We start from the raw sequence: 26772 nt of genomic DNA on the forward strand, positions 1-26772 counted from the left end.
TTCATGGTCTTCTTTTGTGGCTAGCGGCTTTCATTCCTCTTCGCCAGCATGACAGTGAGATAGCCGGCTCTTCTAGTGCGCGCCTGGGAATTCGCCCGCTACTGATGCCACGCCTCCTGACAGCGTGGGCGGCGCCTTCAGTAATACAGGGCCGTGCTTCCCCGGGTTTTAGGCCGCACCCCCTCAGACGATGAGGTCGCTTTTCATAGCGGCTGCTGGAAGCCTCTGCCTAACATTATGTGTCTTTTGAGGACACAGCGCCCTCTCTAGGCCCATTCAGGAGTGGAGTTTTTTCCTCAGCATTACTGGTGCAATCTTTTGAAGTACCATTTTCCACATGGACTCTCACGGCCTTAACAGTGAATGAAGTATCACATGCAGGAATATATGTTTTACTCTCTTTTCACTCCTTGAACTGGATTTTGTGCCTTTATTCTTGCTGCTTTACGAGACATTTGGGGCAGAGTTAATTACCTCAATCACATCCCTGACTTTTCCATCACTATTATTATCTCAGTATCACCATGGAAAAATGCCTGGGGACAATTTATTTATTTATTTTCTCTCGTGAGTGGACCGGAATTTTGCTCTCTTATGAACTGCCTTCATCTTTAAAGTTGCATTTTCTCAGTGTATACAGACCTTAATATCCTTTTTACAACTTGTTCTCGCAACATTGTTGGTCTGTTGTCATTCTCACTCACTGCACCCATATGCTCTGTTTCTGAGGTAGTTTTGACACGCAAGATTTTCCATTCCTGTACTGCACTGGTTTTGCGATACAGTGCTTGCTGTTTTGTGGCAATGTTATAGTGCTTTTCCAATTTCAAGTATTACCTGTATGCTGCTTGTATTGGTCACTACTTTGCTGCATCTGTTTCCTTACCTCTTTGTTATTTGATGCGCCAGTGTTTTCATCATTGCCTCATATTCCAGTATTTCCTCAATTCGCTATTGTAGACCACCACTACAACAGTGCACTGCAATGTCTAATAATAGGAATGGTGGTCGTGGACCTAAGCAGCCACTTTTCACTGAAGTGGTAAAACAACCCTCTACTTCGACAATGAAAGGTAATGGCTCTACGTCGCCTCCTTCATCGCAAGTGGCATCACCTCAGAGCGATAAATCCTTGTCTGACACTATGCAACGCATCTTGCAAGAACTCTCTGGGGTTAACCGTCGATTGGAGGGTCTGGACATTACCATGACATCATTGACTGCAGAGACTAAATCTACTTAGGGCAGAACGTTCTACTTTTCATACAAGGATTTACACCATTGACTCTAAAATATTGGATATGGAAAGTCGACTCGCTTCTGTTCAGGGTTCAGATCAAGACCTACTCTTCTTGCACAGTAAGATCATCGATTTGGAGGATCGCAGTCGTAGAGACAACATTCGTTTTTTGGGATTTCCGGAAAATATTGAAAAGCAAGACATGAAGACCTTTCTTTATGATGCCCTTCCCATCTTGACTGGTCTTTCTTTTATTCCTCCTCTTGAGATCCAACGTGCTCATAGACTGGGTCCTCCACGTTCTGGTGCTTCTGCAAGGCCCAGAGCAAGTATTGCCTGTTTCTTTTGGCATGAACAAACCCGACAGATCCTATCAATGGCTCGTTCACATGGCTCTTTCTTATTTCAAGGTCATACCATCCATATGGCTGCAGACTTCTCTAAGAAAACGAATGAACGACGGAAGGCGTTTCTTTCCCTACGGCCTCAGCTACGTCAAATGGACATTAAATACAGATTATTTGAGCCTGCACTTTTTCGTATAACCAGAAATGGAGAATCCAAAGACTTCTATGATCCTGCACTTCTTCAGCAGTTTTTGGATGATATCAAGTCCAATGATATGGAAACTCAATCTTCTTCCTGTACTCAACCTCATCAATCTAAGCCCTCATCTACCACTCAACCAACGTCTCGCTTAAACACCTCTACTGATTCCAGGCAACGTGGAAGGGATCTCACCCGTCTGCCTCGCTCTCAGGATGATAGGGATTCAGCTCTACATTCCGTCTCCTCCCTAACTAACACACCGCAAAGGGACAAGTCTAGATCACCTCTCAAGAAGTCTTCTGATGCTGACTGAATGCTTTTTCCTGTTCTAATGTTTTATTCTTCTTACCTTATACGTTTATAGTAGTTCTTGTTGTTAGTCATGCTTTTGCTGTTCGTTTTGCCACTGAACCACTTCCACGCTTGCGACAAGGTCAACTCGTCATGGGTTTTACCTGCCCTGTGCTTATGACGAGTTGACCTTGTCACTTAACATGGGATTTTGAAAATGTCAGCGCACAGAGGGGAATCTGCTCAGCTTTGAACTGGGTAAAGATGTATTGCATTATATGATACGGTCCCTTCTGCTTCATGTATGCCTTACTGTTATTTTGTATTTTCTAACTGTACACTATTTTCAGTTTTTGAAGATCATTATCCATTTTCAGGTCTTGCTCATTATACTCTACATAGGTATTGCCTCTTACATGCGGTTCTTTCTTCCTGTTCATCCACCTTCCTATGGTGATGCTGCTATTGTTAAGCATTGTCACTATATATTACATTCAATAGCTATTCCGCTCTTGCACAATGTATATTTACTTCATTGTTTCATGTGTTTTAGATTCAGCTTTGTTATTATCTTTTGTTTATCCTCCCCTGCATCATTCTATGTGTTTCCACTTCTTTTTCTAATTTCTATTTCCTTCACTCCTTTTATATGGCATTGTTGTTTTTTTTTTTTTTTTCTCTTTCATACTTCCTTAACTCTATTTTTCGCACTTCTTCTGCTATGTATCATGTTTTTTCTTTTACTTTCTTTTCTTCTCGTCATATTATTCTATGGTTTTCTTATCGTATGGCTATCATGTCACATATTTGTGTTAGGATCACTTTTGCTTCGTATTTCATACTGTGATATGTATCTTATTTTCTATTTTCCATCTGAGCAATACTTTTAGCCTCCCAAGAGTATTTATTCATTTCTGGCCTTGCTCATCTTCTGATAATTAGATATTACCTCTTAAATTACCTCTCACTATGGTGACTTTACTATAGTTAATCTTGACACTATATATTTACTTCACTAGATATTCTGCTCTTATATGATTATACGATTATACGATATATACTTATTTCATATACTTATTTCATTATTTCATGTGTCTCACACTAAACTCTGTTATTTTCTCATATATTTCCTCACATGCATTATCATATGTTTACCCCCCTTCTTTTTCTTTTTTTGTATTCCTTTCCCTCCTTTTCTATTAGATCTATTTCTTCCTATATTTTATCTTTCATATTTATTTAACTATATCTTCCACACTTCTTCTATAATGTGCCATGTTTTTCTTTTATTTCACTTTTCTTGGTTTCATTTCTTCTCCTCATATTACTTTCTTATTGTATGGTTTTCATATTACGTTTTTAATGATTTTCTTTCTTTTCTAGATTATGTTTTACGATATCTTATGGTTTCTTATGATTTTGATGATGTTATTTTATTCAATTGCGTTTCACATATTCCATACTATCTTTTGTTTCCTAGATCCCCATTCTTCTTTACTCGGAGAGGGTTCGGCCTCCCTTGGCGATGCTTTCAGTGTGCCCAGGCCCGTAGTTAACAGTCTCGGATTCTTTTCCTTTTCCTTTTTTCTTTCTTATTTTCTCTTATCTTCATCTCTACTAATTATTTCCTTTATTTCTTACTTTGTCTATTCCAGATTTTCACTCTGCTTCTCTAACCTTCTTTTCTTTTCCCTCTTCTTTCCTTTTAGTCTTTCCAACTTCTACAAACACTTTGTTTTCTGTTTCCAAGAGTAACATCTTTCTTCTTTTCTATCTACTATTATCATGTCCTCTACTCATCCGCTATCAGTGATTTCCTGGAATGTTCATGGCCTTACCCATTATATAAAACGCAGGAAAGTTCTTTCCTATTTACACTCTAAACATGTGGACGTTGCTTTATTGCAGGAAACTCATTTGGACGATGTTGAATCTGGTAAACTTAGCAGAGATTGGGTTGGTAAAGTCATTCATAGTAGTGTTTCCAAACCTGATCCCACCAACCCCAACCCTGTTCGTAAATGTGGAGTATCCATCCTTTTTCAGAAATCACTCCCCTTTACAATTTCCAAGACATGGTCTGATCCGGAAGGGCGGTATGTGTTTGTTAAGCTGAAACTTGGGACCTCTTTCATTTGTCTTGGTTCTGTATACGCTCCGCTAGGTCCCAAAAAACAATTTTTCCTTCGCATAAATCGCCTTCTCACAGAAATAAATGCTTCTCAATTTCTCATTGGAGGTGATTGGAATCTGGCCCCGGACCCTGCCCTTGACAGAACAGGCTGCCTTGATACAGTCAATGCTTCCGATAGAGCCATTTTACGTGACATTCTTGTTGACACTGGTCTTGTTGATCATTGGAGACTCAGTCACCCACAATATAAAGAATATACGTTCTTTTCTTCTACTCATGGTACGTTTTCACGTCTCGACTATTTTCTTCTTTCGCACCAAACAGTCCAGTTGGTTACAGAGTCAAAGATTTTAGAAGCGGCCATTTCTGATCATTCTCCTGTTTTCTTATCTCTTGATTTGGGTCTTTCCAATCCGGGGCGCAAATGATGGCGTTTAAACATAAACAAATATAAAACACAAGCAGGTAAACTTCTTTTACAGTCGCACCTCCGTGATTACCTTATAAATAATAAGGACTCAATCTCCTCTAAGAGAATGGTCTGGGCAGCTGCTAAGGCAACCATTAGAGGTCAACTTATGCGGGACTCTGCTCTTCATAACAAGAAAACCGCTGCCAAACAAGTTGATCTGGAAAAAGATATTCGCCAACTCTCTCAATTATATATTTCAAAACCAACCCTCCAGAACCGTAAATTATTGGAGCAGGCACGCATGTCTCTTAATAGTCTTTTTACTTCTAAGGCTGAATATGTCTTACAAAAGATGAAAGGTCGTCACTACGAACAGGGGGAAAAGGCTTGTCGGTTATTGGCTGCGCAATTGCGTCAGAGAGAGGCCGCTATGGCAATTCCAGCTATCAAATCCAGTTGTGGTGACATACTTACGCGGCCGCAAGAAATTGTTGAAGAATTTGCCTCATTTTACAGATCTCTCTACTCTCCAAGTTCTCATATATGAGTGTATATCTCATACACTCGAAATGTCAACATTTTTAGATGCTGTACATCTTCCGCGATTCTCTGATGATGGTAGAGCCCTACTTGAGGGTGTTATTACAAAGGAAGACATTTCTTCAGCTATATCTGCCTTGCCGTATCATAAAGCTCCGGGTGATGATGGTTTTCCTCCTGAATTTTTTAAGTGGACTGCTCAGAGTATGATTGATACTTTACATGCCGCATTTGAGGAGGCAGTGGAGGAATCTTCTCGTGGTTCTATTTCCAACAAGGTCATCATAGCTGTTTTGCCAATACCTGGTAAAGATCCTTTGTTGTGCGGTAGTTATCGGCCCATATCTCTCTTAAATTTGGATGTCAAGATTCTTGCTAGCATTCCTGCAGCACGTCTTCGTAAAGTTTTACCTTCTTTAATTCACAATTCGCAAGTAGGATTTGTTCCTGGTCGGTCATCTCAGAATCATTTACGTACTCTATCTCATGTTTATGGTCAGCTAAACATCTTGCTGATGATGCACTACTTCTTTCCCTAGATGCTGAAAAAGCATTTGATCGCATTGAATGGGAGTACCTTTTTACTATTATGCAAAGGTTTGGATTAGGCGATCAATTTATAGATAAAGTACGACTGCTTTATGACAACCCATCAGCTCAAATTAACTGCAGTGGTTTCCTCTCTACTCCATTTCCAATTAGAGGTGGTACTCGTCAAGGTTGTCCACTTTCCCCTCTTCTCTTCCTCCTGACAAAGGAACCTCTGGCTGCTGCTATACGTCAATCTGCCACAGTGGTAGGCGTCCCTCTTCCAATTGGTCATTCTAAAATATATTTATATGCGGATGATATTCTTCTCACACTTACTGACCTTCCTCGCTCTCTTCCTGCTCTCCTCCACATCATCAATGCTTTCTCTTCTTTCTCTGGTTATAAGATAAACTGGGATAAAAGTGAAGCGTTACCTATGTCCATTGGTACAACCAAAACAGCAATCTCTGGTTTTCCTTTTCATTGGCAATCATCCCGGCTTAAATATTTAGGAATATTAATTAACAGAGGATTGGATAATATAGTAATGGACAATTTAACTCCTTTAATCGCGCAAATGCAACAAGACTTTGATAAATGGAAGGTCCTGGGCTTATCATTATGGGGACGGGTTCAGGCGGTCAAGTTGGTCACCCTACCGTGATTTCTTTATATTCTCGGTATGCTCCCTCTTCACATTCCCTTAACTACTCTTCGGTCCATTGACTCGAAAATAAAAAAATGTATTTGGGGTACGGCTAAACCACGTCTTACGTTGGCCAAATTAAAATCTCACCAATTACAGGGGGGTTTAGGTCTTCCCTCTATCGAGCATTACTCACTTGCTCTCCATCTTTCCCAACTTACTTTTTTTCTGCCTAAGTCTAAAGACATCCCTCAATGGGTTCCACTTGAACATCATTTATTGACTCCTGGTCTTGGTTTGTCCCTTTTATATGGTAAGAGTTCCAGTTCCTTCTGATCCAAAAAATCCTATCTTATCTGCAATGTATAAATCCTGGCAAAGAAGTCATAGTATACTTAAATCTAATTTGCGGATTCATGTTAAAGCTCCTTTATGGTTTAATTCGGCTATTCGTGTTCATGGTCACACTTTGTCCTGGCCTCTAAGGCAGGAAGCTGGTGTCCATTCTCTAGAGGAGCTGTTTCATGGTGATACTTTTAAATCATTTTCCCAACTTAGTGAAGAATTACATTTACCATCCACACAATCCTGTAAATATATTCAGCTTCAACAGGCTATCACAAAACATTTAGGTTCTTTACCTGAATTGCTATCTGTATCTCCTATTTTGTCCTATCTGCATTTGTGGGGAAATCTTAAAGGTGTAACTTCTGGTCTTTATAAGACCTTCTTGCATCCTCTATTTTCACAACCTCTCTCACACGCTCTTCAACTGAAATGGCAATCGCGCTTATCAGTTCTATATTCCAATACTCAATGGGATCAAATCTTGGAAGGACTGCATAAGGGAGTTCGTGAGGCCCGTCTTAAATTCTGCATTTTTTAAATTATCCATGAATGGCATTGGTCTCCAGTTAAATTACATCATGCTAAGTTGTTGTCACATACTTTGTGTTAGTCAATGCTCTGCTTCTGGTTGTGATATTACACATATTATTTGTGAGTGTCCCCGTACAAAACCTTTTTGGCTTTTTGTACGATGGACTTTGGCTAATACAATATCATTACCTTTACCCTTTACTTCTACAAACATTATTTTACATGATTTTCGTGGCCTTCCGAAGCTTTCTAACCCGCAAACTCGTCTTCTCCACACTGCTTTAGCTAGGGCCAAAATTTGTATACTACGTCATTGGAAGTCTCCCTTGCCCCCTTCTCAGGAAGAGTGGTTGGTGGCAATGGTACAAACAGCTTCTCATGAACGTATAATCTATAATTTACAGGATCAGGCTTCCATTTTTCTCCAAATATGGTCCCCTTTCCTGGAAATCACGGTGGATAATGACTCAGTCTCCGCTTCTTCTTCTCCTCCAAATACTATTCCTTCGTAATTCTATTCCTTTTATAGCTCCTTCTCCCGTTACTCTGCTCTTAACCTCTTCTCATCTTTCTTGGTACCATCTCTCTTACTATCTGCTCTTGTTACTCTGGGGTTCCTCCTTCTTTTTTCTTTCTTTTTCTCCTTCATTCTTTTATATTTTTCTTCTTTTAATTTCTATCTCTTCTTTTCTTTTATTGCACTTCTCCTGGTATCTTCCCATTATCATTGCATTAAGAATTATGACATATTTGCTAATTTTGCTTCCTCATGTTTGTCATATCTTATGTAAATTTTCTTCTCATTTATATTACTTTCTTAATTCATTTGTATTTGTATTTCCATCTAAAATCTTTTTAATAAAAACATTTCAACACAAAAAGAACTCTGGGTCTGTGTCCAAATGTATTGGCGGAAGTATGTGAGTATCCATGCTCCACCCATGTGATGCCTACCCAATGCAAAATAACAAAAGTTGGCACTATTTGCTATGTTGCATTATTTTTGTATTAACTGAAACATGGAAAGACAATCAAAGCGGGCAAAAATTATTCTGCGTTGGGGCTGCACAGCAAAAGTGACACAACCCTGACACAAAATCATACTAAATCTAGATATACATACACATCGGAACTGCTTTCTGATGCCAAGGTTGATGTCTTTGTTTCTAATCCCATATATAATAGGATTCAAGGCTGGTGGCACATTGAAGACAAATACATTGAGGATGACTGCCTTGTGGGTCATGGTTTCATTTTTTGACGTGTGTGTAATTGCTAACACAATTATAATTGACTATAAAATGAAAACAACTATGAGGTGGGAGCTACATGTTCCCAAAACCTTGATAATTGCTCTTCCTGCATTGAGCTTCAATACTGCTTGCAGGATCAGGCTGTAGGACAAGATGATCAACATCAGGTCTGTCACTAGCAGTAAATTAACCGCAACCATTTCGTAAATGCTAGTCAAGCATATGTCATTGCAGGCAGGTTTTGTTATGGTAGGGGTATTTAACAATGTAGTCAGAGCAATAGTTTAATTGAGCATTAAGGAAGTACCCTGGCACCGTGAGGGACATTGACCTTACAGTGATTCCCACCACAAACGTGACCACCAGCTTGTTTTTGAGAATTGTAGAATACCTCAGAGGACTAAAGATTGCACACGAGCGGTCAAAAGCCAAGGCAACAAGTATACCCGACTCAAGCGCGAGGAGCATGTGGGTAAAGAACATTTGAGTGAAGCATCCTATCAGGCTAATTGAGTGTGCGTCAAACCAAAGGAGGGCTAGGATATGAGGTGCAATGACCATGCATACTGCCCCATCAACGATGGAGAGTATCAACAGGAAATAACACATTGGTCCATGAAGACTCTGTTCCCTGTATATTGTTACTATGAGTGTTACATTGCCGATTACTCCTAAGAGGAGGAAAGGAGCCAGAGGAGCGGACAACCACTGCTGCCAATGCTCGAAACCTGGAAAGCCATATAGGATGAATTCTGTGACCTGCTCGGCGGTTGAGTTGATACTCAAAAACCGCTTGGCCATCTGCATGATCTCAAGCTCTGAAAAAGAAAGTGAGACATGAAGACAGTCTGTAGACATAACTCTATTTTAGATGAAAAAGGTTTGGTATCTGAAAAACATCTGTTTTATTACTCTAAATCAGTCATATTAATGTGGATTATGACTCCTTCTGAGCAACATTTTAAATACATGATTTTAGTTATTCATAAATAAAATATATTAAGTTGTTCTTTACATTAAACAATATAAAATCAAGTTTCACTTAAACATCACATACCCATTGACGTGTTTTGCAATAAATGGTTGTTTAATAAACTTTTTTATTCATACACTAATGCGCTGGTCTTAGGCAACCTAAATATGCCAGAACCAGACGTTAGCCCAAAAGTTGAATATCCCATTGTAATTTATTATTGTCATATATGCACTGCCCCCATAATAGAGAAACCTATTACAAAAAATATGTGACACTGACTCTTCTGACCTCATACATAATTCTTTCAATAGTAAATTACTAGAAATTACCATTAATAATAATATTGAGAGTGCTAACTTTGAATCTTCTGTCACTTTGGAATTTCATAGCTACGCAAGAGTGGGGTACAGTATAGAAACTGACCTCTACAACTTTAAACATATAGGGCCATATGTATCATTGTTAGGTTTTGCGATTCTCAAATAGCGAATTTTTGAGAATCGCTATTTGAGAATCGCATTACGCTATGTATGTAGGATTTGCAATTCATTTTGCGAATCCTACATATTCCTTAATTGCGAATCGCAAATTGTGATTTTCAATTAAGGAATACCTCCCCATTCATTCCCATGGGCCTAGAGGCCCATAGGAATGAATGGGAAGACATTCTCAATTTGTGATTCCCAATTAGAGAATCACAAATTAAGAATGCAATTTCAAGTGTGCCAGGGTATCAAAAGGACAACCTGTTGCACCCCTGAAATGAGCATGGGTGACATGTGGCACACATAAATGCCCTAAGGGCATGTGTGTGCGTCACATACCACTTTGAAAAATGCAAAAATTTGTATTGCAAATTACCACCAACCAATATGTTGGTGGTAATTTGCGATTCCTTATGCCATATTCGCACAACTTGGGTACTTCATACATTACATTTAAGGAATCGCAATTTGCGATTCCTTAAATGCATTACCATTCCTTATTTTGCGAGACAGTTGTGCTTTCATACATAGCACTAGGCCAAATTGCGATCGCAAACACTGAAATTCTGTGCATTTTAGCGTTTGCGATCAGAATTAGTCTTGATACATATGGCCCATAATGTGTAAAGATAAGGTAGCCCACCAAACATCCATACTTGGAATAATAAATGAACTAGTGAAGTAATAAGATGTCTTGGAACAGTCACGTGGTCAGGTAAACAAGATCCTATCTTTCACTAATCCTTGGAACCCTCGGTTTTACTCTTGCATGTCACATGAAGACTTCAAAAAGTACCAGATAAATGAAACACGTGTCTGCTGTTGTTTTTTTCCATTGACAGAATCTGTCATCTTCCTAAGCCTTGGTATAACCAGAGCAGACCCGTTTGCTGCAGACATCAGTTGAGGCCTTCATTGTCTTCCAATGCAGCTGATGGCTGAACCTGGGGAGGGTTTAAAAACAAACTTCAGTGTTATCATTGGAAGTTTCCTTTATTAGATCCCAAGGGTGTGGATGAAGCAGAATCCCTTCTGCTTTAGCCCATCTGTGACGTCAGCATGGTGCAGGGTGCACTGTTGCCACAAATCCCCACCAGCCGCAGAGGACAGAAGCAGGTGCGTTTTCTCCTTTGCTTCTAGTGGGGTTTCAGGCTGAAAACAGCCTCCTCACCTTTGAGGCAGTGACCTTTACAAAGCGCAAAGTTGTCCCTTTCAGTGAAGCCTCCGCAAAGACTTTCTTGCTTGTGGATTGCGGACCCACTATAATCCAACAGCAGGAAAACACTGGACTCCTGGGAAATCTACTGGATCACCAGGGACATTGTATTTATTGTGGGTGGACACCCGGTATAGGCCAACCCCCCTTGGGGACATTGTTTTTTGCAGAACAAATTGTTTTATCTCCTTGACTTCAGTGATTTTGTCCCCCAGGAAAAAACAAAACGGCACACAGACAATCTGTGCGTCATCCCTCCCCATACTTGCATCTACCCTGTTGAGGACAATATCTTTTTTACAAAGTCAAATAAGGTGGGCCTAATGACTTTTTTAAGACATGCTGTGGAAGTGTTTTTAAAGTATGGAAGATCGCTTGCATTTGTGCTTGCTAGACACATATGAAACCAGTCCTTCGCTTCTGCCATATTGCCCTATAGGGGAATTAATTTTACTCTAAATCTTCATCATTTCATATTTGAAAAAAATCCTAAAAAGTGACCTCAAACAACTAATCTTCAACGTGAATCTATCGACAAAAAAAACAAAAAGGTGTATACTTTTTTAGAAATATATAAATGTATATAGAAATGTAATTAAGGGTACAGGAAAGAAAATCACAGTATACAAAAGTGCAAGAGATCATTTCTTTACACAGTGGTTATTTTCTCATTTACACTTTTGTTGACACCTATTCCGAATCTTTAACAGCATGGATGACATTGTGGAAGATACCATGAACATTGTTTAGCGATTCAATTGTATGTGGAATTAGGTGAGCTTGTCCAAGTTTTGGTCTATTTGTTCTCATCTCTTATACCATCTTCAGGACGAGATTTTCATATCGTGAACTGAAGACCTTGGATTATAGCACACATATAATCTGATGGTATTGAGACTTGTAAGGAGATCGATTTCATCAAGTCAATTTGGTATAAGCTACACTTGTAACGATTTACGTATAACAAGTTATGAGATACCCACATAGTAAAGTTTTCAGGCCTGGCATCTAGGCAGGGTAATGGACTGCTTTGTATGATTTTGCCAAATGGAGAAATATCCAAGCCTTCAAGGGTATATTTGGTAGCATAGTCTTGTTGTAGTATATAGCCCTATAGGCCAGTCTTACCTAGATGGTCATTCCTTCTGGGGAGTCAGCCCTCCAGAAACACTAGTGAACCTGACGTGGGCGAATATTTATATCAACAATGACTTTTTTTCCCTGTGGTGCATGATTGCTCCAGCCAGGGGAAAAAATTGCCCTCATCCACTAAACCATAAGAGAGTCAGAGAGTGTGTTGTGCCCATATGATGTTGTTAATGTTGATTTCCCTGATATTGCCTGCACCAAATACACATACATGCACACTTCTATACCTAAACAAACACCTACACAGGTTGTAATTTGAAATTCAGAATTGACCCAATTTTAAAATGGCTATGTGCATTGCCTTCTAAAAAAACAAAAAGTTACATGGTGAATTGTGCTGCCTTGCATCACTTTGCCCAAAGAATAAACGATTCCCTTGAAGCAAAACTAAGAACAGGTGTACATAAACAAACCTTACAATGTCACAAGTACATACAACAAAAATGTTAAAGTTTAAAAATTCATTTTATTTTGAATATACCTTAAAAGACGCCACTGCTGGTATAATTCAAATCTCCAACACCAAAGTTGATATGCTGATGTTATATCAATACAATACCGGTGTAACTACAACGGAGCCAGAATATATAATTTGTACTCAACAATTTTATGTTGTACCTGTCCTGTCCTTTTTTCAATTGTGCAGGTCGCAATTGATTGTATTGTTTTATTTGATGTTTTTAGACTAGGGATCTAGATTAGTCAGCCCTATAATTGTCTCATTTAAGGTATATTCAAATTAAAATGATTTTTTAAACTTTCAAATGTGTTTGTTGTATGTACTTGTGACATTGTAAGGTTTGTTCATGTACACCTGTTCTTAGTTTTGCTTAAAGGGAATCCTTTACACTTTGGTTGGATAACCTAATTTCCCTTGATCTGTTTAAGGGGTACCTCTCTGTTCTTACACATTGCATCACTTTGCATCAGAGAAGCTTTCCATTGGTGATTATTAGTCTTTCCCATGCATCAACCATTGGTTTTTTACAAAAAGCATACCTAAAGAGACTTATTAACATGGATTTTGCCAGAGCATGTCACATCCCACAGGATGGTGTAACAAGAAGAAACATCTTCACCTTTTTCTTTCCTCTTCCTTTTGCAGCACACATTCGTATAGGAAAAGTCCTCAATGGATATTTTTATGCAGGAAAGGGCTCTCTCCTGCGCAAATATTTTCCTGACCATGTTGCTGAAACCATTGCACTATGGCTCAAGGGTGCCTCCATGAGCACATGGTTGTACACAGTCCACCAGAACATTCAAAGAACTGACCTGCATAATTTTTTGGAAGATATGACACAGTTCTGCTCTCTCTCTGTAACACAGCACAGAAACTTGGTTGTCTTCATTGTTTTTGTGTCTTTTATTTAAGTGTCATTGAGGAAGTTCTTTAGCACAATGCGTGCATCAGAGAGACAATTGCCGGTTAGACCAACTCAGAGAGCAGGCATATTCAGTGGCAGTCCTCAAATTTAGTGCCGCTCCAAACTCCCCTATCCAATGCAAACACTGGATATGGAGTCAATACATCAATTATTTTGTCTTGTGCATATGTCTATCTCTTTCAGGATGATGACTTCCTTCAGCAAGTTATGCACTAAACAAAGTGGTGTGCCAAACCATTTCTGAGGGCACATGTAGGCTCTCTCCAGCCTCTTTCTGCCAATGGACTCCCACTTTACTGGGGACTTTAAGAATTTTCTGGGTCTTACGCTCAAAATGAGGAGAGTGCACAAAACAAGCATACAGTCCTACTCACAGTTGGGTAACATCCAGCTTCACACCAGTCATGAATAGAGATCATTTTTCTGCTGTTGCAGTGCATGCTACATTTCAATTATAATTCTTCAAATTATCCTGGGTCCCACGCAGACTATGACAAGTCGTTTAAAATTTGTTCGGTCTTGGAATATTTGTCTCACAAGTGTCTAGAGGTTTATACTCCTCGAAAGAATAAAGCCATTGAAGAGTCCTTAGTCCTGTACAAATGGTGACTGGTGATTCAGAAGTACTTACAGAGTTAAAGAGCATGTGGCATCAAAATGTAATGAAATGGGACAGCCTTACTGGCTATGGATACATCCTGAGATAAAGACTCCACTCTATATCCTGTAAGTTGCCCATTCCACACTAGATATCAAGGCAAATGTTTTGGAGCTTGACCAATCAGTCCTTCATAAAGGTTATAAACATTATGTGGACAACTGTGGAACGTGGTACAGTTTGATGCTACTGCAAAGGATTCCTGTAGGAACTAGTTTGTAAAAAGCTTCACAAATAACAACGCTTTGCATTGCATTTCAAGTAACTGTTTGCAGTCAAATTCTCTGAAAGGTGGGATGTGTACATGCTCACTATGGTCCATGATGTAAGCACTTCCCTTGTTGTGCTCAACAATTCTCAACCTGAGCAATTCTAGGTAAAAGTCACTATCTACGTTAATCCCCTGTTCTACTGCATGTAATCTAATCATCCAATGTACTTCTGCTTGTCGGACTCTAAGCTCCCTATTTTAACTTTTAGTAATAATTCCTTACGAAGGAGGTTTTTTATATCATCTCGTATTATGCTATTTAGAGTATATTTGACACAATTTTCCTTTCATCTTTTTCTTAATGGCACGGTGCATTCCTTGGTGGAGGACCTTATCTGTCCTTCTTTGTTTTATTCAGTAATAGAACTTTATCTTGTTGTCACATTTCATAACCAACTGGAAATGTAAAGAATATCACTTAGCAGTCATACAAGTCTATGAAATGTTTTTCATTGTGTTAACATGTGAGATTATACTGGACATCTGATGATAGTTTGATTACCATCTAGTTAAAAATGAACTTACCATGGTTTATTGTAATAACATCTAATCAAGTGTATATGTCACTTGTTTTTAGCCCTGACGAAGTCCTCAGGCTTATTAGCCGGATGAAACACGTGTTGGCAATGAATTGTACGGTAAGAAAATGATTGGAAGAACTGTGCGCTGTGACTGCATATGAACTGTTGAAGAAATAAACAAGAAAATATTTTGAATACCACTTAATTGGAGAATCAGTATTTTGATTGGACTTTTTGACTTTTACCTTGAATTGCTCAGGTTGAGAATTGTTGAGAATTAGATTTAACTGGCATACTTGGTATACCTGTTTGATTACAACTGTTGACAAGGGTTGTATCTCTACCTTAGAGCATTTCCTAGAAGACCAGACAAGTTCTATAATATAAGAGAACACTACCTTTTGCGCATAAGTTTCCCTCTTGTCAGTTCTTGTATATAAACTTCCCTTGTTGAGGTTTGTGGTAAATTGGCCTAAGTTCACAAGCCCATCTCTATACTTGATAACAACACTTTCATGGGCAGAGTGGATAAGAATGACAAGATAATTCAGACATATAACAGTAGTTTTAAAACGTGTGTGGCATAAGAAGTTGTTTAACCACCTGCTCCAGTTGCCAATGTACAATACAGATGTTTTTTACTGTCAACCACCTATAGGAAGCTGGCTTTCTATATATTGTTCAGAAACAAAGTACACTGTGCTTAGAGTCTAGTCGATCCCTTATTGTTACACAGTGGCTACATTAGCTACATTTATACTAAATTAATACTTATTCTCTTTTTGTGGTAGTATCGGCAAGCAGTTAGGATTATCAGAGGGTCGTGCTAAGCATTTGTTGTATTCACAAAGGCAATACATGAGGCACACACTCAAGAATAAACCAGAGACTAATATATTAAAAAAGTATTGATTTTCATGTAATTTTAAGACCAAAAACACAGTTCAAAGTACTTTTGGAAAATATATAACTTTTGTGCGTAATTGTGCACCATTGGATACAATAGTGAAAAAGCAGAAAAATGTATGTAAAATCAGACAATGATTTCACGAAGTTCACCTTCTTGTTTTAGGTTGATGTCGTGACCAGGACCAAAGTTCCAACAGGGGAAGTTCAAGAGGATCCCAATTTGGCCGGTAGCAGAGTGCTGAGGGTCTTAGAAGCTGTTGTGCAAAGACGAAGGCTGTCACTAGAAAGCCCACTTCACAGGAGGACCTACAGATAAGACCTATGGGTCCCAATGGAAGAAGGAGGTTGCAAAGGCCACAGGAGCATGGGAGAACAGCTATTTCATTGTTATCGGGTCCGGTGGGATCAGGTGCAGAGTAGTAAGATTAGCCAGGAGTTGTACTTCTATGTGCAGACAAATTATGAAAGGGATCTAAGAAGGGACAGCTTGGCCAATCAGGAAGTGGATCTCAGGGGAATCAGTGTCCCTTGATGGGTGCTTGCTTCTGGAATCACTGGAGTTTGCTGTGGACGCTTCTTCTCAGTGTTTGCAGTTGGGGGTTCCAGAATCCCAGGTAATAGTATGCCACAGGTCGGGTAGGTCCCGGTGACTCCAAATATGTTGAGGAGACAGATTTGACCCTCTGGAACTCCCTCTGGAGTTCAGTGCTGAGTCAAGGTCATCGAGGAGCAACAAGTTGACAAACCGGACTTCACTGGATTGGTTCCTGTGGTATGCATGCGAGTGATGCCTACACTCCAATGGAGCATCTTGGTGATTTCCTGAAGGCTGGTGGAGCTCTAGGACACAGGACGAGTGAACACAACACAATTGTCTTTCACGCAGCAGGCAAGCTTTGTCACCAACTTCTTCTGCAGGAGGGCATCAGTTTACATGCAACAGCTCTTCTTTGTCATTTTCCTTTTCTTGTCCATCAAATCTCACATGCAGGTCTCAATCTGTGGCCTAAATACTGAACTTAGGGGCATTACAAGAGGAGACAGGTCGTAGTGAATGGGCTACCTACCTTTAGGGTGTCTGCATCCACTAGTGAACACTTCCAGAGTGAAGGGGCACTACCCTAGCCTTGGTAGGTTGTTACTCCACTATCCCAAGGTGGTGGAATTTCAGGAGAGGGGTTCACCTTGCCTGCTCCACCCTAGAGGTAGTTCAACCTAAGTTTGGACCCTCTTCTTAATCTACCTAATTTTCCAACCTTTCCTCCTGCCAAAAGTGTAACAGAAGAAAGGGCTTGCTCTGCCCCACTATCTGAAAGTACCTGGACTGGATTTCCAAGGCTGCATCGCTTTTGAAGCTTCCTGCTAGGGAAGGCCATCTTGTCCTTGAGGAGATGTGAAGCACCTCTGCCAGAGAAGGCTTTGTCTCTGTCCAGTGAGAGCGTTGGCACTCACTCCATGAGGTCAGATACATGTAAACTTGCCTATAGCCTGCTTGACACCTTATCTGCTGCCAGAATATGGCAGATGTTATGTACGCCATATGACAAGTGCATTACTGTGGACAGAACATAGACAATGATGTCACTGAGTACCCTGGGCAGCAAACCCTGTAGCAGATTTTGAAGTGCTCTTTAGGGAAGATGGGACAGTCTTCCTGAGCATGCTTACCTTAGATTCAAAGGTCGATATGCTTACTCAGCTCGAGGAATCTAGGCCTGAGGCACCCTTGGACACATCCCAACATTCACAAACTGGAAGGAGCTGGATTTAGCAAAGATGTGTGAAAGATGTTTCTTCCTGAGCCTTATGGAATGGATGCCGAGTGAACCTTTACTCATGTGAGCCATGAGTAAAGGTTCACTTGGCATCCGTTTGATTATAACTATAATCTTGCACAAGGCAGATAATTGACAGGTAGTAAAAATGTAGTCAATGTTTCTTTTCATTTGTTAAAATGTGGTACTTGTTGAGGCAACAACCAACAACATGTCTAGCCATATATGTGTAGAGGTTTGCGTGTGGTGTGTTTGTATATAGGTTGGTAGATGACTTGGTGAGAAGTGGAAATATGTTGATGTGAGTGTAATGGTGTGTTGACCGGGCCCCTGGCTAGTGGTTGTGTGCTGTGTATGAAAGGCATGGGAATACACCATAAAGTGGTTGGCGCCTTTACGTGGATTTCCAGTTTACCTTCATTAGTCATGGCTTCAGTATTCTGTTACTGTCCTCAGTATTCGACCTTTGAAGCCAGAACTTTCAAAGGTTCTAAAACCAACCTCTGTAAGTGGTGAAGCAGTGACAATCCCTCACTTTTTTTTAGAACTGAACACCCAGAAGTATCCAGGGTAGTGTAATTTCCATAAATCTCTCTCACTTTCTCAAAATGTCATGCAAATAGTAAACTTTGCATAAATGGCCAAGATCACAATATTTTGTGATGGAAAATTCTGCAATCTGTGGTGATTCACAATTGCCAACCACACAGCATTCCCACATATGCTCACATAAAAAAGAAATCTGATTCTTGTAGGTGGGCCTAGCTTTTTCTGGTTGAAAAGCAATATTTTTTTTTCTAGTGTGGGTATGTGAATTTTGAGCCCATGATCAGCCACAACCTAGGGACAACCATGGGACACCTACCAAACTCAGGGAGTTCTGTAAAATAAAAGCCCTGGTGAGTCAAGGGTGGTATGAGATGCATGGACCTCTACTCAGAAGGCTTGTAAATCAGAAAAGTGTTCCAAAAAGTAAATTTTCTCACATTTACGAGAAGGAAACATCTGAAATATCAGGGAGCCACAAATGTCCCCCCACATATTGTAATAAAAATGGTATCTCACTTGTGTGGGTGAAATTAGCACATGGCAGAAAATGACATGGACATAATAAATGTTTCCTACCAAACATCCACATTCCTGAATACTAGACACATAGGGAAAAGATAATTTTTCAATAAATGTTTTTGAATATTTGCCAAACTGCACCAAAGTTAATAGAAAAAAAAATCTTCCTATTTAAACTCTGACCTATCAGAAATTCAGAGTAATGGGAATCACTGGGAATGATATTGAGCATATTAGAGTGAAGAATCCACACAGACTTGCAGCAGTAAGCAAAATGTCCAAAGCTGGGAAGAAGAGTAGACCATATAGGGTGTGGTCAGCAAGCGTGCTTAAACACCACAAATGAATTGACAAAAAGAGCAGAAATGTTCCATGGATTTAATAATTGCCATTGTTGTAGAGGAAAAGGAATTCACTAGTTAAAAAATATATACTGCATACAAATGCATTGAGCAACTGCATTCTACTGATATTGTCTGCCTTGGGTGTAGGGATGAACGACAGAGCAGGAGAATTTACATAAATACCAAATATAAATAATTTGCAACATTTACTTTATTTTCAAATTAAATACGCGTTTTAGTTTTTCATTATAACACACAGGTGCCGAGAGCTTCGCCCTATCCCGCCCATGCAGTCTATCAATTGTAAAGTATAGGAAACGTTAAAAAATTACCTCAACATTTTTTTAAATATGTTTTTTATGTCAGATATTTTTGTAAAAGTGTTGTACATTTGGATCTTAAATGTAGAGTAGAATAAAAAAGGCCAAATCAGTATTACATTAATTTGAACTTTGATTGAGGGAACTATATTAAATTAAATACATTTTTTCTGAAGTTTGGAAATACATTTCTCACTGAAGTAAAAAACCCACACATATTTAGATGTGCATTAATAATTATTGAAAGTGATGTATGGAACAATCACATAATATTTAAATTATATTTATTGTTATATCCTTTTTAAAATTCAAAATAGGCTATTAAATGATTTTATAAGTAAATATTAAATGCATATTATTGTAATATATTTTTTTAACTAATGTATATTTATTTATATGTTATCTATTTTAAAACATTTAACATACATTCCGGTGAGGTTATATTTGAAGTTCTGCCTACATTATTTTCGGTGGGAGGGTTTTACAGTACAAGTGGATGATCATGTGTAGTGCTGTAGGTACTACACGTTTTTTTCATTTAGAATTAACTTACATTTAAAGTTTGTGCCTATCGAAAAGTCGTAAACTTACTCAAAATCGTAAGTTACCTTACTGAATCAGAGCCAATGCCTTTTCTTTTTCTTGTTGGGTAATACTGCTTTAATACTGCTAGGACAACATTCTTTTGGTGGATTCTAAGCTAAAACAAAAGCCCTCACTGGAGATTGAAGGTTACATGTCAAGCCTGTCATGGCCTCAAATTTGCAATGTTTCTAATTTTAGATCACCTGCATCCAAACAACGTAATTATTGTAAATTGAGACATCCAATTTTATGAAAGTAATTAAAGTGGCCAGCACTTGTTTTGTACAGTGAATCCAATATTTCCAATAGTTTGGCTCCTATGTACTCTTGGGAGGACAACATCCATTCTTAGCCTTTGGTTTGACTGCTAATACAAATTAAGCCTTTGGTTTGACTGCTAATACAAATTAAGCTGTTGATCATAGCTCATGGAAAAGCCCTCCTTGCTAGCCTCCTGTCTCATAATCTCAAAATGTATTAGCATTTGGTCAGGAGCTATGCTAGCCCCCCATTTGCACAACTCTTTTGAAGTACATTTTAGGCTTGATACTGTTTAAAAAGGAATTGCACCATGTAATCGAGGGGGTTCCAATGTCTTGACATCTCCTCAATCAGGGCTTTTTAAAGGGACTATCAGCCCACCAATGATACCCAAGTGCTTCAGAACTTCGAAAGGATGAAATGAATACAAATTTGATAAGAGGTTAGTGGTATGTTGACTATTACTTTTTTAAAGATGTTCCTCACAATTATGTTATGCAATGTGCTAAATGAAGAACTCTGAAGTATCATCCATGGCTGTGACAGTATTGTCGGTGGCAATTATTCCACTGTTGAGACCTATGGGATAAAGCCATTTGTATACTTTGGTATCAAATTTGTCCAAGATGTATGCAACTCTTTATGATTTCTCAGTGTGAAGTTCACAACTGTTGCATGCTGTTGAATGCCCAAAAAGCATCAGCGGGGGTTAGACCAGCAGGCAATCATTGTTTCACTCCCTTGAAGGATATCCGATGTGCAGTGATGCACATGTAATCATGTGCCTGAGAAATGGTTCACATGTCCATCATCATGTAGAAGTGCTGAACATCATTCTCTTTCATAACTTCACAAACCAGTTGCAGCACTTGATGGTCCAGCACTAGCAAACCAACAGCGGAAACCTAGGTCCAGCTTGGAACCTTTGAGTTTGAGCAAAGAGTCACCACATTTTTTTTTTTACTTTCCTTTCACAAATTGAAAAAGGGTGAAGGTTAAGCACTAACATTCTGCCCAGCTGTCTATTGTATAAATTAATGTTCCCATGTGTTTAGTGGTTGGTGACTTCTTTGTGAAGATAGCCTGATAGTTGTCTGTTTGTGCCATCCAATTATTTTTCCTCATCACTAAAACCTTCTATCAGTTCAACTTTTTTCTCTCACCAAAAGTCATATTTTTGTGGAGTTTTCCTACAGAATTGTGTGTTGTTTTTTCTGATGGACCAGTTGGACCCCTTTACCGTAATGTCGCCCTGGCTCACCAAAGCTATTTTTGAAGTATATTGAGCATTCTGCTCCTCATGTGGCCTGAGTGTAAAGAAGTCCCAAACAGGGAAGGAGATCTTTCTTGAAGTGACAATGCCTGAAGAACTTGTTTGGGTGAAGCAAACTGTTTTGTTTGCCTTATCTGGAGTGGACTGTGATCATGGTAGAGGTAATGGTTGCCTCAGGTATTGGTGGTCTTGAAAAGAGGGAAGCAGACGATGTTGGTGGAGCTACATGGCTCACAGAGTATGTCAAATAGAAGTGATTTGTACATCCTCTGTGCCAATCTCCAAATGAATAATCACTGATCATCATCATATCATTCACTTTAAAATGTTTGGTGAACCTGCATTTTCCCCTATTCATTCATGCTGGGAATCCGTTTTGTTCGTGGTCTTGTCAAGAGCATTGGAAGTCAGCTTGCAGAAGATTGCCGAAAGATCATAAAGCTGATGTGTCTAATGGAAAAGCATGTGGTTTTTCTTGTTGTTGATTTTCTTGTGAAGATTCAGGATACTGCTGGGACAATTCAATTTCATATTGACTGATCTGCATGACTGCAGTCACTGCAGTATAGAGAGTCATGGGCTTTAATTTTGGTGATTGTAGCATTGATCCAAAGGTGATAAAACTCCCAACATCTTCCTACCCAGAGGGTCCAGCAGGCATCCCAGATTTCTGAAAAAGGAGGATGGATTGATGCCAGTCGAGTCACTTCCAACAGACTTCTTCTTCTCCTCAATGGCCACCTACTTGGCAGTAACGTCTTTCTTTGGGGCCATCTACTTTACATTTTGTATGGGACAGCACTTTCCACAAAAAGAAGCACTTAACAAAGGATTCTGATAAATATACCATGATGGAACAAGAAATAAGCAAAAATGGCGTTGGTATCGTCTAGAAATGTTAAAAGAAAATGTTTTTAGAGAAATGGAAAAAACTATTGAAATAGACACTGGCTGCACAAATTGGTGGTCTCTCATCTCTCATCACAACCACATGACAAAGAAAAGTAGGCATGTAGAACACAGAACAATCACACACAGACACACATCACACACAAACAGGCTCCACAAGATGGCAGTCACCCCAGTTCCAGCAAATAGGGTGTCATGGAGAACAAAGAACATGGTTGGTGTATCCAGCCTGGAGCACCTTGATTCCCCTTAAAAAAATCATGTAACATTGGAGGGAAAGAATTGCACAATTCTCATAAAACCTATATCCATACCATATCTGGGCCAACCGATAGGATGGAAAGGGGCGACCACTCGGTCCCCCTGAACGTATGGTGGAGTACCCCGATCCCCCCGGGAAACCATTTTGGGCGGGAGGCAAGTCTCGGCTGGTATGCCTGAAGCGGCGTAGCCGGGGCGCGCCTTTTTCCCGCCCAAGAGTGGGTTGTCCTAGACACTGACACCGCTAGCCACGCCCCGGAGGCGGACTGGAGGTGGGTCCACGCCCGCCCGAAGAAGGATAAAAGGAGCGACAAGCCAAGGAAGCATCCTCTTGTTCCTGTGCTCTGAAGCTGCACCTCCCCGTTGCACGTGAGCTCGAGACGGAACAAGGAGCCAATTTTGAGAACTTGTAATTTTGTGTTTTTTCATTCCAGTGATTCCGAAGCTTTGGATCCAGGACTTCGAGTCGAATAGCCGTGAACGATGCCTGGCAAGAAGGTCGGAAAGAAGGTTGGGACCGAACAGATGCTTCGCATGCTGATGAAAGACATGGCGGACATGAAGAAGCAGATGGCGGCAATGAATGGCGTGGGTAGACCGAAAAAAGTTATCGGGCCAGCATTGCCGGGAGTGGTCCCTGCCGGGAGAGGTAAAAGGGCCAAGAATAGAGCGACAGGGGGGGAGGCCCCGGTTCCCGAGTCTCCTCCGGCGAGCCCGGTCAGTCCAGTTGAGGCCCCGGTCCCGATCCCAGATGGGGGACAGCCGATCCCGGTGGTAGCTACACCCGTTAACGGGGAGGATATGCCTCCCGAGCTGGCCGCCCAGTTGGCAGCATGGTTAGGCAAGAGCAGCGAGGGTGCTGTGGCACCGGGGGACACGGCCGAGGAGGCCAGGTTAATAATGAAGCAGTTGCGGCAATCGAGAGATGCTGCGAAGGCACCTTGTCCTCTTGTTTCCCTGCAGAATCCCTCGGAACAGTCGGCGTCGAGTGCTGGAAAAACAGCAACAACGGATCCCGCTACTGGTTCGGGTAAGCAGCCGTTGCCAATGGCGGGGGAGGGGTCATTGCCCTCAAGGAGGGAAAAAGTGGTCCAACATATCCCGATGGATGTGAAGGAAAGGATTTGGGCGGATAAATATGTGAACATGTTTTCGCTGTTGACCGATCACTATGAGATTGAACACGTTAGAAATCAGAAGGAGTTGTTGCATCCGAGTGTATGGCGTGCCAAAATGGCGGGTTTCAGGGTGGACGAAACGATCGCTAATTGGGCCAGAGCGTTTGGAATGTTTACTGCAATCATGGGGGAACGTAGGCCTGAAGTGTTGTCGGGATTAGCTTGTTACCAGACTCGTACAATGGAATTCTATGAAACGTATGAAGGCAATCAATGGATGGGTTATGATAACAAATTTCGTAAGGCCAAGGAGCACGACTCATCTCTGACGTGGGATTGTTTCGACTCCATTTCTTGGCAGAAGCAGGTTATGCCGAACGCCACGAAGTCATCTTCTTTCGGCGTGAATGGGGCGGAGCCTTCCCGCCATTATGTGGCGGCGCCCTTTCGGGCGGGCGCCAACAGTGATCAGCACACAAAGAGTAATGGGAACTCGGGTAGGAAAGGGGTCTGTTGGAGCTTTAACAGGGGCAAGTGCACTAGGCCACAAGGGACATGCAAGTTCAGGCATGAGTGTGCAGGGTGCGGACAGTCTTCACACCCCGAGAGTTCGTGCAGAGCCAAGAATGGTGATACAGGAGGTAGAGGGGGGGCAAAACAGGTCTAACATCGACCGAGGTGCACCGTTACCTACTCCCGTTGATATTATGGCAATGATCCCTTGGCTGAACGAATACCCTGATCATGTCTCTGCCGGGGTGTTGCGAGACAGTTTCTCATATGGTTTCCGCATCCCGGCGGGGGATTTCAGGGGGGAAGCACAGTGTAAGAACCAACTATCCGTTCAACAAAATACGGCGGTGGTACAGGTAAAGATTGCAAAGGAGGTGGCCCGAGGTCGGGTTACGGGTCCATATGAACACCCGCCGGTTGTTAACTTTGTTTGTTCACCGTTGGGAGTGGTCCCCAAAAAGGACCCGGGTGAGTTCAGGTTAATCCATAATTTGTCCGCTCCTAGGGGTCTTTCGGTGAACGATGCGATTGACCCGGGAGTTTGTTCGGTGCGGTATGCATCCTTTGATGAGGCCGTCGCCATGTTGAATCGCCTGGGGCCCGGAGCGCTGATGGCTAAATCAGATTTTGAGTCAGCGTTCCGGTTGCTCCCGGTACACCCACACGATCAGCGTCTCTTAGGTTTTGTGTTTCAAGGACGCTACTACATGGATAAATGTATGCCGATGGGTTGCTCCATTTCTTGTGCGTATTTTGAGAAGTTCAGTACTTTTTTGCAGTGGGCGTTCACCAGAGCCACGGGTGTTACGCAGGTTATGCATTACCTTGATGATTTCCTGTTCCTGGGGGCAGCGGGGGACATGGAATGTGCACAGGCTTTGAGTGAATTCTGTAATCTCATGAAATGTTTTGGCGTGCCATTGGCACCGGGAAAACGGTTGGGCCGTCTACTTCGCTCGAGTTTCTGGGAATTGAGCTCGATTCAGTAGAGGGGTGCTGCCGTTTGCCCAAGGAGAAGGTAATGAAATTTAAGGCCTCACTTGAAATGTGCCTAGGCGAGAAAAAAGTAACTCTCCATCAACTGCAGCAAGCTGTGGGTCAGCTTAACTTTGCCCTTAGAGTGATACCGATGGCTCGCCCCTTTTCCCGCTCTATCGCACAAGCCATGGTGGGCCTCAAGGAAGGGCACCACCGCACACGACTGTCAGCAGAGGTTCGCCAGGATATGCGCATATGGCTGGCATTTCTGGCGGATTTCAACGGTCGCGTCGTGTGGAACAAACCGGCAGCTACCTCCGAGGAGCAGGGATTGTGGACCGACTCGGCAGGGAGTGTGGGCTTTGGCGCCATCTTTGGTAATCAATGGTCGGCACGAACATGGCCGGCGTGGTGGCACGATAGTGGGCTCACAGGTAACATTGGGTTTCTTGAGCTGTTCCCCATTCTGGTGGCCTTGGAAACATGGCCAGATGGGTTTCGTGATTGCACTGTGGTGTTCTGGTCTGATAATATGACCGTTGTTGAATGTATCAATAATCAGGCAGCACGCTGCAAATGGATTTTGAGATTGCTGAAAGAAATTGTCCTGCTATGTATGAGACTAAACGTCCACTTTAAGGCAAGACACGTGCCTGGGGTACTGAACCAGGCGGCTGATGCACTCTCTCGTTCCCATATGCAGGCCTTCCGGGGTTTTCTGCCCTCAGCGGACTTGGTGGCGGCACCATTTCCCGAAGCTCTTTGGTCTCTCGGTGCCCCGGATTACAAAACCTCGTGGGAGAGAGTCTAGCACCCAGGACAAGGAAGGCATATGAAGGGGCGTTCCGTTCCTATTGGTCCTTTTTGGGTTCTGCTAGGGGGGAGCTTTGGGGCCAAGAGGAGTATGTCCTGAAATTTCTGTTATCATTACATCAGGCAGGCAAATCAGTGGCTACGGCCCAGAGGCACCGGGCCGCCATTTCTTTCATGGCACGGGTTCATGGTATCCAGGACCCCACAGCGTCTTTTGTGGTACAGAGAGCGCTGCGTGGGTGGCAACGCCTTGAGGGTCGCAGAGTGGACGAAAGGCACCCGATAGGTCTGGAAAGGTTGGCCCTGTTACTGTCCGTACTCCCTGCAACATGTTCATCTCAATCGGAGACAGTGCTATTCCGGGCCGCTTTTGCATTAGCATTCCATGGGGCTATGCGGGTAAGCGAGCTGGTAGCAAGGAACAAGCAGGATACGGGGGGAGGTCTCTGCCGAGAGCACATCCAATTTAAGGGGGAGACAATGGTAGTCTCGTTTGCCAGGTCCAA

General features: G+C 41.4%; 1 protein-coding gene across 1 annotated transcript in view; it reads right to left on the reverse strand.

Moving 5' to 3' along the window:
• Nucleotides 1-1491: 1491 nt before the first annotated feature.
• LOC147693402 (uncharacterized) overlaps nucleotides 1492-26772 on the reverse strand; it is a 62112-nt gene continuing 36831 nt past the window's right edge. The window contains exons 2-3 of the mRNA XM_086935964.1: nucleotides 9133-9293; nucleotides 1492-1680 (exon numbers count right to left, since the gene is read on the reverse strand). Coding sequence (XP_086792090.1) covers nucleotides 1492-1680; nucleotides 9133-9293 — 350 coding nt within the window. The remainder of the gene's footprint in view (nucleotides 1681-9132; nucleotides 9294-26772) is intronic.

The sequence above is a fragment of the Lissotriton vulgaris genome, chromosome 8, assembly GCF_964263255.1.
Source record: "Lissotriton vulgaris chromosome 8, aLisVul1.2, whole genome shotgun sequence".
NCBI lineage: Eukaryota > Metazoa > Chordata > Amphibia > Caudata > Salamandridae > Lissotriton > Lissotriton vulgaris.